The sequence below is a fragment of the Clarias gariepinus genome, chromosome 17, assembly GCF_024256425.1.
Source record: "Clarias gariepinus isolate MV-2021 ecotype Netherlands chromosome 17, CGAR_prim_01v2, whole genome shotgun sequence".
NCBI classification, from domain to species: domain Eukaryota; kingdom Metazoa; phylum Chordata; class Actinopteri; order Siluriformes; family Clariidae; genus Clarias; species Clarias gariepinus.
This window is the reverse complement of record NC_071116.1, coordinates 25,689,051-25,701,154: the sequence shown is the minus strand read 5'-3', so window position 1 is coordinate 25,701,154 and position 12,104 is coordinate 25,689,051. Positions and strand designations below refer to the sequence as shown.

Sequence of the window (12,104 nt, the reverse complement as noted above, 5' to 3'; positions counted from 1 at the left end):
CACTCGGGTAGCAGGGGATTATATAGAGAAATAAAGGGAGTTTTACTCTCATAACTGTGTCCTGTTAGTCCGCAATATCAAAAGTCCCAGTTTGACTTGAACAGCCCTTAAATAGTCATAGTTTGGAAAAGGTTGAAGGGTAGTATAGCTACAGTATATGCAGTATAGCTGATATAGTTGGAAGGCTTTTTCTTGATATTGTCTCCAAAATACCAACAATATTCGGCGTAGCATGAAGGTCGACCTCCTTGTGCTTCCTTTCTTCATGTTTGTTGTCAGATTGCAAACCAACTGGGTGCCACCTACTGTATCAGCGCGTGTAAATACACAAGTGTACTCTGGAACGGAACGATGTGACTAATGTGAAAGCTGGCTAAAGCGGTGTGGTTGGAGGGACAATCATACTTAGTGTGAAAACAGCCTAAATGTCCTCATGTTAATAAACAGACAGTGTGTATGGAATGACAGCCATCCAGACATTTTATTTTTTAACAGTTAATAACAGCGATTAAAGCGAAGCAGACCTCTGGGGAAATATAAAGAGGTGGTAACACGGCATCTTACAAAAAGACCAAAGTACTCCTTGTTAGTTTTTCCGCGATGGACCAGTTGATCCAGATAACAACTTGGCACAGGTTTTACGCCCGGATGCTCTTCCTGACACAACCCTTCCAGTTCATCCAGTGGCTGAGGTTTGGACAAGAGCTGAGAATCGAACCTGGGCCTTCCACATGGAAGACCTACTACTGAGCCACCAATGCCCTGGGAGGAACCCTGGACAAAACCCACCATGAACAGGGAGAAGGTGCAAACTCCATGCTCACAGTCTCCAAGCTGGGAATCGAACCCGGACGCTGGAGGTGCAAGGCCACGGTGCTTATTTCTGTAAATCTGCTTTGTCACAGTGTCCACGCTTAAAAGCCCTATTTCATTTAAGTTAGATTGACTTGCTAACAGCACGGACAAAATGTAATAAAACGCTAAATATGGTCTTTTATTTTTCATACTCGCTTCAGTATCAGTATGGACAAATAATGGCTTAAGTGGCTTAGTGTCACCAGGCACCTGCAGGGTCTGGGTTCGATTCCCACCTTGAGTCTAAGTGCATCGAGCTCGCATGTTCTCCCTGTACTTGGTGGGTGAGTGTGTGAATGAGTGTGTGTACGTGTGTGTGCCCTGTGATGGATTGGTACTCCGTCCAGGATGTACCCCGCCTCGTGCCCTAAGTCTCTTGGTATAGACTCCAGGACAGTGTATACAGGATAAAGAGGTGTAGACCTCAATGAGGCTCATACTGGAAAAAAGAAAACATATTAATTTTTGTGACCAAGCGTATTTGGACACCCGACCGAAAGAATCACACACACACATAAAGACACACATACTCTTGCACTCATAAGTTCATAAAAAAAGACATTTATTTTATGTGCATATTTTTAAACAGACATAATGTGCAATTCTTTTCAAATCCGTGGTATAAGGAAGGATATATACACAGAATGACAAAAACAAAAACAAACAAACAAAAAAAAAACAGTGCATTACCTGGTTCACAGCAGTGAGTTCAAACACACACACACACAAACAAACAGAATCTCTCTTTCTCACACCCTAAACGTGCCTATACTTAATACATGTGCTTGCAGCAGTGGAGTTCTGACACCAACAGGGATGAGCTCGAATGTAATATAAGCAAACAAAATTCAATATAGAGCACGTGTGTGTTTTAACAAAGTAACAAAAACATGAAAGGCTGAATCAAAAATGTAACAACAAGAGAAAGAGCTACAATCTAGACCTGAATAATTGAGTCATTAAAACATCAAAGACATTAGAATAAAAAATGTAATTCCCGAACAGGATATTTATAAACAATGCTGAATAACAACAACGGATTGTACAACACACTATGTGCACACAACTCGAGCGCATGAAGGAAGTTATACAAACAGCAACTTGGTAGAGAGAGTTGTGAAAAACATATTGTTATAAAAGGACAAGAGCACAAATCATCGAACTGCATAAAAGATATACAATTAATCACCTGGGATGACCCGATACGGTTTTATCACGATACCTAGCTGGCGATTTGATTTTATAAATATTGTGATTCGATATTGATAATGCTCCTACCGCACTGTACTGTGTTAGTAGTTTAGAGCACGCCACCTGCAGGATCATAAAAGAACAGCAACATTTTACCACCTTAAATGCAAACATATATAAATTAAAAATGTAATTTGTAAAAAATCTATACGGACTAAAGAGAAGAACAGCAAGGATCAAACTAAATCTAATAGGTGTGTAGTATATTGCTACTACTCTATATTGATGTTCGAAAAGCTTCCAGATATCCTGTCTATCTCATGTTTTGGGTTGCGTAGAGGCTGGAACTGGGACGCCATGTCATCATTAGGGCACCAGATACACACCTAGGAAAAAGTTAGGTCCGCCAGTCCATGTATCTGCAAGTTTTTGGACAATGGATGGAACAGGAAACATGTGACACTTAACACAGATGGTAACCTGAGGTCAGGATCAAAGTGGAGACCCTGGAAACAATGAGATGCCCCATTGCATCCGATTTATCTATGTAGCAATGGTTCACAATGAGTGTGTTAATGCTGACTGGAGGTCCTGCCGTGGTTGTAAAAAGGAGAAAAATACAGTGGTCACCACCTACTGTACAGCCGTGACCTTCAGGTGGTGCTCTGCCAGCTCATTAGTTTTAATCAGGATACTGAAATCTGGACCAAGCATGGCTCAAACACCCCTTGGCCCACCCCACATCCCTACACACACTTAAGGTCTAGGGAATGGATGAATAAAGCATCAAGCTTGTTATCAGCACATGTTTAAGCCCAAATCGAGAGCTAAAACGATACATAAAACTAAACGATATTATAAAACTAATAATAGGATTTGTTACTACTAGGCTATTTTTAAGCAGAATGTAATAAAAAAAAAAAGTTATATAAAATGGGACGGACTTGTTTTCAATTTTAAGATTTCTTTTTGAGCAAACTAATCTAAACCTCTATTGATGAACAAGGGTTAATCGATCATTTGGATATTAGTTCATTTACAGATAATGTCTCTTTATATACAATTTTACTCTTATATACATTTACAGTACAATCAGTCAGATCCCCAGCACTTAGGTGAGGAAAAACTCAGAAGGATGTGATGGAGATCAGTGTCAAACGCTTCATAGCTTCGAAGCAGAGAAGTGTGCTAAAGGACGCTTAATTGTCTATAAGGACAGAAAAACTAGCTACATACTGACCTCGAATGCAATGTGTTTAACAGTAAGAAAAAAATTATTTGCCTTATATTTGTTATAGTTGGCACTTTGTTGTTGCAGACCTTTAATTTATTTTAATTTTTTTCCATCTTTTTTTTTTTATACGTACAATACGTTGCTAGACGGTGAAGGCACATATAATAAGGAAAGAAGCCGTGTCTTAAAGAAGCGGCCAGTTAACATCATAGAGTTTAAAACACCTAAATGACCGTCAATCATCAATCGTTCATATTTTTATTTGTTTATCTGCTGTATATTACTAAGATTAAATAAAAAAAAGCTGTATTTTTCGGTTCGATAGTTTATACTATCTTATTGCAATGTTGAAATGCAGAGCACCTGTGCTGGGATTTTGAAAGGCATAAAGAATGAATAAAGATGACAACACAACACAAATCCAACTGGTGATGGGAAGCCGTCTTGAGAAACCATCTTGAAAATCCAAACAATCTAGACTCTCAAGATGTTCAGGTGGACGTCGGTGACGCTTCTGGTCCATTCTGTTCAACTGTAATGCGTAGCGTCTCTGTGGGTCCGTGAGTGTGAGTTCGACCTGAGGGCTTTGGAAGGCTGCAGACCTGAAGACTGGAGCCTTTAACTGTCTTTCATATCCTCCTTCATGTCTTCCATTGATTTTCTTTTAAAGAAGCCGAACTGGAGAAAGAAGTAGAGACATCGTTCATCAACTCACTGCTGTCCAGATTAGATGACTAGACTACAAGTGCATTGTAAGTGGCCAAAAAGTACGTGGACACCTAACGACTGCACATCCCATCTCAGGATGCAGGCATTAATGTGAGGCTGCTATGGGAAGGATTTCCACTAGATTTTGGGGATTTGTGTCCATTCAGCCATGTGACCGTTTCATTTTGGACACTTGATCATCTTTGTGGCAATGGGTTGCGGAAGACCATGTATGGGTGTGATGATCAGGTGTCCACATACTTTTGACCATATAGTATACTGACAGCGTTAACAAATGTTATAATAAGCAGTACACGCACACATGGATGTTGACTATACGAGTAAGACGCACTGAGACTGAGCATGGGAGACGATTAATCCTATAGTGCGTGAGACAAAATAACCATTGGCTCAGTTGTGATCATGTGACACTGGCCAGACAAGGCGTATGCGTACTACTCGTATATCGAGACCTCGCTTGTTTTTGCTCGTCTTGCAAAACACTCGCAGACCAAGTCACTCGCCCTCCAAGGGTCCTCTGTTCATAATAATGATGACTGGCTGTTTATTTTTGTACTTTTGTACAGCGAGCATGTACTGTATCTGTTATTGATTAAATATTGTACTTAGAATATTATAATAAGAAAATAATAATGAAAAACTGATTCAATTTATTATAAAACTAGTGTAAAGATTAATTAAGGTGCATCTTACACAGTGATGCAGCCACAGAGGCCACGCCTTCTTTTTTAGTAATGACAGGTTCACAGCTTCATGTCTCTGCTTGAGCACATTTATTCACTTATAAACCATATAAACAGAAACAGTGGCCAAGTCTGCATTTGTCTAGTCTTTGGGATAAATGTCTTTCAGCTAGCCATCCAACTGCTGAATGGGAATCTGTGATGTATGAGGGGCGTTCAAGTCAAACTGGATTTTTAAATTTTTTTTTGGGGGGGGGGGGAATAAAAGCATAAAACCAATGGAACATCAGCATTCGAAACCAGGAATTTTAGGAAAACTGTCGGTCAAAGTTCTTTGGAACGTACAGAAGAGGACAGATCGGGCCCTCTAACACTACAACCTGAAAGATTTTGCACTTTTAAAATAAGAATAACACAAATATTTGTTATTGTGCCCTTACACATAAAGGTAGTTTTTGAGGTAAGGTAGTTCTCATAACTGTGTTCTGTTATTTTGCGCAATCAAAAGTCCCGGTTTGACTTGAACGCCCCCTCGTAGTATGCAGTGCTTCTTGTGAATGCATGACGCTTACCTTCCAAAGACAGAATATAACTAGTGCCAGTATTAGTAGTCCTATGAGGATGCTCAGGATGATGATCCACAGAGGAATTCCACTCCGGGACTTTTTCGAGATTTGCACAGTCACCTGCAACAGAGCAAGTCACGATAAATATTTTCACTTATCTGCTGTTATATTCATGACTAGAGCTGTGAACCATAAATACACTGTTTTAAGCACTGTGGTCTCCAATTGGATTTGATTCAATAGAGTTTATTTGTCTCACACAGCTGTATTTCTTAAAAGTCTTAACATATTAAAAAAAAGTATCTAAGAAAAACTGAAATTCTCTTTAACTTGTTTCGGTGATTCTATAAAAGTCTTGTACAAAACAATCTTAGTTTTTTTTCTGCCAACCTTTGGCTCCACTCTCCAGTCCAGTAGGGAGTGGTGTTGCACCAACCGCTCATAAACTCAAAAGAAGAAGACGAAGCGATAATCTCACGAAATTCGAAAGCTTTGCTGAAGAATCGAGCGGTTTCTGTTTTCTGCAAAGGCTGCTGTGGATTTTAAGAAATTTGTCGATTTTTAGACAAATAAAAGTTTGAAAGTTTACCTTAATCATTTAAAACGTGCTAACCGATTCTGATTCGACCAACAAAAGATGGATAAAACTGCATAATTAATTAAATTGCACGGCTCTATGACTAAGCACCCCAGTGGAAAAAAAAAATACAATTTAGTGTATTACAAATATATTGAAATCCTCGATAGTACATTGCAAATATAGTAACAAAAAATTTAACCACCAGTTAATATATAAAAAGTATACTAACATCATGCTTTTACCAAATTTTGGAATTATACTCTAAATATACTTCAAAATAATTGTATTATAGTACACTTTCTAAAAATTTTATTATTGGAAAATATACTTTAAGTGAAAGGTTTGTTTAATTTCCAAAGTATACTTATTTAAACTTGTTTTTCAATGTATTTTTGGTATATATTTTTAAAAATATGCTCGAAATAATCATTGTACAAACGTACAGAAAGTATAAATTAGAATACTTAGAATTTCTAATATCCGGTAGTCTCGGTATATTATCAGTTAAATTTATATGTACTTATTCATATGTACTTATATTTAGTGCACTACTCTCTCATGCGCGCGCGCTTTTAGACTCGTTTTTGCACGCTGAAGCCCTCTCTTCCGCGCGCGCCCTCAAACTCGTATTTGCGCGCTGAAAATCACTTTAGCAGGTTCAAGATCATTTCTGTGTTTAAACTTTATTCTATGCGCTCACTGTCATAAAGCGACACCTGCACGAACTGCAGCAGTGATATAGCTCATCAGCGCGATACCAGTCAATCAGCGCGATACCAGCCAATCAGAAGCGGGAGGCGGGCAGATTCGGACTGTCTGATTGGCTCCCAGTCCTTCGCTTCTAGTTTGAAGCTGCATCATCGCGTGCGTTAGTTCATATCGTTATTACTTTATTTTTATCGGCATAAGTTAAATTTCATGTTTTTTTTGTTAGGGTAGTTTAAAATCAAGTACATACTTTAAACTATAGAATGTATTGTCTAATGTGTTGTTTATAAATCTCATGTACTTTGCTTGTGGTATAATGACTCCGTAGCTCTCGGCCTGTTTTCAGTCTCTGTGTAACAGAATCAACACACCAGGTTTAAACTAATACTGTACCTGTATACTCTAATACTAATGTCTGTCTGTGTCCACACACCAGGTTTAAACTAATACTGTACCTGTATACTCTAATACTAATGTCTGTCTGTGTCCACACACCAGGTTTAAACTAATACTCTACCTGTATACTCTAATACTAATGTCTGTCTGTGTCCACACACCAGGTTTAAACTAATACTGTACCTGTATACTCTAATACTGATGTCTGTCTGTGTCCACACACCAGGTTTAAACTAATACTGTACCTGTATACTCTAATACTGATGTCTGTCTGTGTCCACACACCAGGTTTAAACTAATACTGTACCTGTATACTCTAATACTGATGTCTGTCTGTGTCCACACACCAGGTTTAAACTAATACTGTACCTCTATACTCTAATACTAATGTCTGTCTGTGTTCACACAACTGTTTACATTTAGTTTGTGTGTTTGTGAGACAACCTGGCGTTTTGTTGAACACAAATAAACTATAGTAGTGTTTTTTTGTAAGCTTGTGGAAATTATTTCTGTTGGAAATCTGCCTCGTAATAACTGATGTAATGTGTTTCAAAAACATGTTATAGTGTAGAAAATACATTTAGCATTTATAAATTATCCTAAACACCTTTATTGTACTGGTAATACATTTGCAATACTGTAATATAGAGGACTGTGTGTATTATATTATATAATAAAGTATATTTGTATAAACCACAAAGTGTACTTTTTTAGTATTTGTAATTGACCAGGAGTATAACAGCTACTGCTGCAATAAGAATATACTTGTAGTATATTAATCATGTATTTGTAATGCAGTAAAAATAGCTGTAATGTACTTACAGTATAAGACATTAAATATATACTTACATTGTATTAATTACTGTGCGGTATGTACATTAGTACACACACAGCCATATACTTTAAGTGTACTGAGCACACAACAGTACACTTAATATACTTAAAATTGTGCTTTTGTACAATTTAATTACAACTTAAATACACTTAGTACAAAAGTAGTTGTTCCAAAATAGCAAACCTCAAGTATACTAGTCATTAGTCCAGTGGTTCTCAAACATTTTCTGTCATTCCCCACTTAAGGGGGTGGGCGAATTTTCAAGCCCCACTTGTCAACAAAATGATAACGAAAACGGCCAAGTGTACAATTTATTGAAATAAAAATTTCTAAACCAATAAGATCAAATAACGGCAAGTTCAAAACAGATAAAATACAAGTGCAAATTGAAAAAAAAAGAGCTTTCTTTCAAAGAAGTCGAGTGGCTTATTAACGTTACTGGGGTGTGTTGTCTCTAAGTGTCTTCCTACTTTGTTGGGTCTCTCCTCACACACCGGTCTCTCCTCTGCCCTCACCATCACCACCATGAATCCAAGCGCAACATATAGGCTTCATTATAGACTTTTTGGTTGATTAGGCTGATGATGCTGAATCACCTGCTTTTTTGTGGTCCATGTAACAAATGTATCCATTGACGTTATTATGCTAACTACATACAGTACGCTACTGACCCAGAGTTATGCTCTAAAATGCCCCCCCCCCCTGCCACGGATTGCCTAACCACACACATAATCTCTTTCAAATAATCTATTAGAACATAAATTCATAGGTTTATGGTTTACAAATTATAACGAACAAATTTAATTATAAAATGAGCAATATAAAAATGTTGTATAGGGAAAAATATATATAAATTATATATATTTTTTCATATACAACATGTATATTTTTATATTGCTTATTTTATAATAAAAATCGTTTCCTATAGTTTTTCACCACAAACAATATTTATTTAGTGTAATTTGTGATAAATAATTTGTTATTTGTACATTGACAAACCCCTGCAAAATAAATGTGCCATAAAAGAATCATTTTGGGGGATTTGTATTAATCGTCTCGACGGCTGTCACGCGCCTAGGGTTAATTATAATAGTAATAATATATTTGATAATCATAAACCTTTAAATGTCCTAATATAATAATTGATAGAGATTACGTGTGTATGTGTTGGGGGGCGAATAACACCTGTTTGTGACGGCGGTAAAGTTAGTTTTATATTCGCATCTCCGAATTTAATAGCTGCGTAAATAAACCCGTGAATAAAATACCCAAATATATTTCCTCTCTACATTGTCTTTCAGCTACATCCGCCTTAAATTATACATGTTTAAAAGCATAAACACCATTATTCTCTACGGCGCAACGAATGATTTAGGGATCATCTCAAAATGCTGCACACCAACAAAACAAAAAGCGTAGAACGATATTGATCTTCCCTTCTGTTCAGCGCCTGAAGGATCAAAAAGCAACTTTGTTGCCACACTGGAAACTAGAAATGCCAGACTAGTACTGCCTGAAAAAATACAGAAACATCAGCATACACATTGGAATAAATGAAATTACATACATATTACCGAATGTTTCCTTATATATTGTTCCTCTGCAATTAACATGCCGACGTTAAACCGTTATTGTTGCACTATGGTTCCACTTTTTCTCTGATGTTATTTTAATTTACTTGTATTAATGATCCATTTCTTTGCGTGTGATTGTTTAGTATCGAGTGTCCGATGTTTATTGTCAATAAAGAAAAGCATGAATTAGAATATGTACTTTCCTATTATTTTCCACTAATTCCCTTCCGTTCATTGTGCCCCACCTGTCATGTCTGTATTCCCCACTATTGGGGCGCGCACCACACTTTGGGAACCACTGCATTAGTCTGACTGCAAGTACATTTAAGTATGCTTTGGCATGCTAGGATTTAGTACACTTAGCATACTTTTTGATTTTACTAGGGCAGTCACATATTGTATGGATCTCACCTCTCTGCTTTCATCGTTTTTGTTTAACTGGAAGTAATCCATGTCCTTAATCTTCAGTTTAGCGTGAACCGTTAAGATGAGACTGGAAAACTCGCCCTGTGAAAACATTAGAATATTTTAAAAATATAAAGAAAATGAGTGACAATTGAAATAGATATGAATAGTGAATAAATACCCGAGGCTGTTCTGTTCTGAGAAATGTTACCTATTAATCTACAGTATCAATGTACTTACACTCTCTTCCGTCTGAACGTACAGGTATACGTCACATGGGCTTAACAAATATGATATGAAATGATATGATATAATCTTCCTGATAATATTTTTTCCAAATGAATATTTCATGGTTAAATAATCAGTGGATACAGCGAGTTACGAGAAAGTGAATGATCAAGTGGTCTCACTCATCCTGGAGTGTTCCCTATAGAGCAGCGAGTCTCACCATGATAAACGTCTGCTTCCAGACTCTGAAGGTGATGTTGATTTGGTTAAACTTGGCAGCAGGAATTTCACACCTGAATGACACGCAGGGGTTTGCCGACTCATTACACCTCTGAGAGAGAGTGAGAGAGACATGAGTGAGAAAGTGTGGTAGAGACAATTAGCAATGCACACACACACACACACTGTGTTAAAAGGGACACTCACCATCAGATAGTCACTGAGTGTCTCAGCTTTCACTTTGTGGGTGATCGAATGGTTATGGTTGATATTTAGAGGGTTAACATCTGCTTTACACTCGATATTCTAGAGGAGAGTAAACGAGAAACAGAGACAGAGAGAGAGAGAACACAATTAGCTTTTACAGATGCTTTCCACACGTCTCTGCTTCACGTTTCTTATAGGAATGTGAATCCCCAGCCGATACGATATTATCACAATACCTAGGTGCCGTGATATTCGAATAATAATGCGATTCTGTTAGTATCACGATTTTATTAAAATCCTAATTTGACCTGATTTTGTTATCATTTTAAGACCATGAAACTTTGAACAAAAATGATTACTCACAACATGATTAATTAAATGTGTCCGGTTCCTTATAACGTTAGCTTTCTCACTTAAAAGCCAAGTGCAGCATTTCTGCGTATCTCTGACATCATTTATATTTATCGACTATCTCCGCAGTGTGGGACTAGTTCAGAGTGCACCAGAGACGAATTAGCGCAGATGGTGTTTTGAGACTGGTGTAAGCGTGTAATGAGCAGGTTTGAGACTAATTTGCTTGCAGAGTTTGGAGGAAAAGGCAGATCAGAGGATTTTTAATGACGTGCAACTTTTGATGTCGTAACGCCATAGAAATGTGTTTCTGTTGCAGCACTCAGAGGTTCCTGCACTCGGAACAGAATCGCTTATGTCCTGGCTGATCAAGCTGGAAAACAGCCAATCCCGGGCACTGCCTGATTCCCTGGTGCATTTCTATTATAAATGTAATAAATAATAAAAAAAATCTATTTTGGAGTCAACATGCCAATTCATTAATCAGCACAAAAAAGAATCACGATTCATAACTGCATCACTTCATTCCCTCCTTCTCTCATTTCTTATATCTGAACTACACGTCAAGTTAATTCATGTAACATTGTCTAATCATTAGTTTGCCAAATGATCAATATAAAAAAAAAGGAAGGGAATCTCACAGCTGTTGCTTTGATGCTAGTCAAATAGAGCAGGAAGTTTTTAGACCCTGTCTTAAATGGAAACGTGATGGTCAGACTGAGAGGAGGACTCTGCATCTCGGCACCTCCCTCAATCTGTAAAAAACAAGCAGACACAACACACTGTAGTTAAGGAGGGACGGCAGAAACAAAGCAGGTTAAAAAATCAATCAACGATGAGTTGTTCTTGCCTCATAAGTGATGTTCATGTCCTCTCCAATCATGCTGACGTCGTTGATGGTGCTCGGGGCTGTTTCTCCTTCCTTCACGATGATATGTTCTTCCTTTATGTGTCTCTTCCTAAATGAATACAAGATCAAGATAAAGGCAGAGGCTCACTTAAATTGGTTAAGGAGGAAAAGAAAAATCTGTTTCCAAGTTTGTTGAAATGTGACGTCTCCTATGACGGCCAATGATCAGAATTTGGTAAAATCAGCATAAATCCATGATGTAAGAACGCTCAATTTAAGCTCTTGGCGGTAATTTTACCTCCTTACGTCCTTATTCACTTATGAATTGCCTATGCATTAGCTACGAAATGTGCTTACATTTGCTAACTTAGTGAGGCTTCAACAAACCGTGCCAAACCACTATGAACTGTCTAGGAACCTGTGATTTGTCTAGGAAGTGCTTACTACACCCCAATGACTTGCTATGACTTGATAAGCAAGGCAGTGGAAGCTC

The 12,104-nt window shown here is 37.6% G+C and overlaps 1 protein-coding gene across 1 annotated transcript in view; it reads right to left on the bottom strand.

Annotated features, from left to right (window-relative positions):
* Window positions 1–1,396: 1,396 nt before the first annotated feature.
* The window catches only part of itga1 (integrin, alpha 1), a 65,857-nt gene continuing 55,149 nt past the window's right edge, over window positions 1,397–12,104 (bottom strand). The window contains exons 24-30 of the mRNA XM_053515521.1: window positions 11,612–11,720; window positions 11,403–11,516; window positions 10,411–10,509; window positions 10,205–10,315; window positions 9,763–9,858; window positions 5,265–5,378; window positions 1,397–3,958 (exon numbers count right to left, since the gene is read on the bottom strand). Of these exons, the coding sequence (XP_053371496.1) occupies window positions 3,899–3,958; window positions 5,265–5,378; window positions 9,763–9,858; window positions 10,205–10,315; window positions 10,411–10,509; window positions 11,403–11,516; window positions 11,612–11,720 (703 nt within the window). The 3' untranslated portion in view covers window positions 1,397–3,898. The remainder of the gene's footprint in view (window positions 3,959–5,264; window positions 5,379–9,762; window positions 9,859–10,204; window positions 10,316–10,410; window positions 10,510–11,402; window positions 11,517–11,611; window positions 11,721–12,104) is intronic.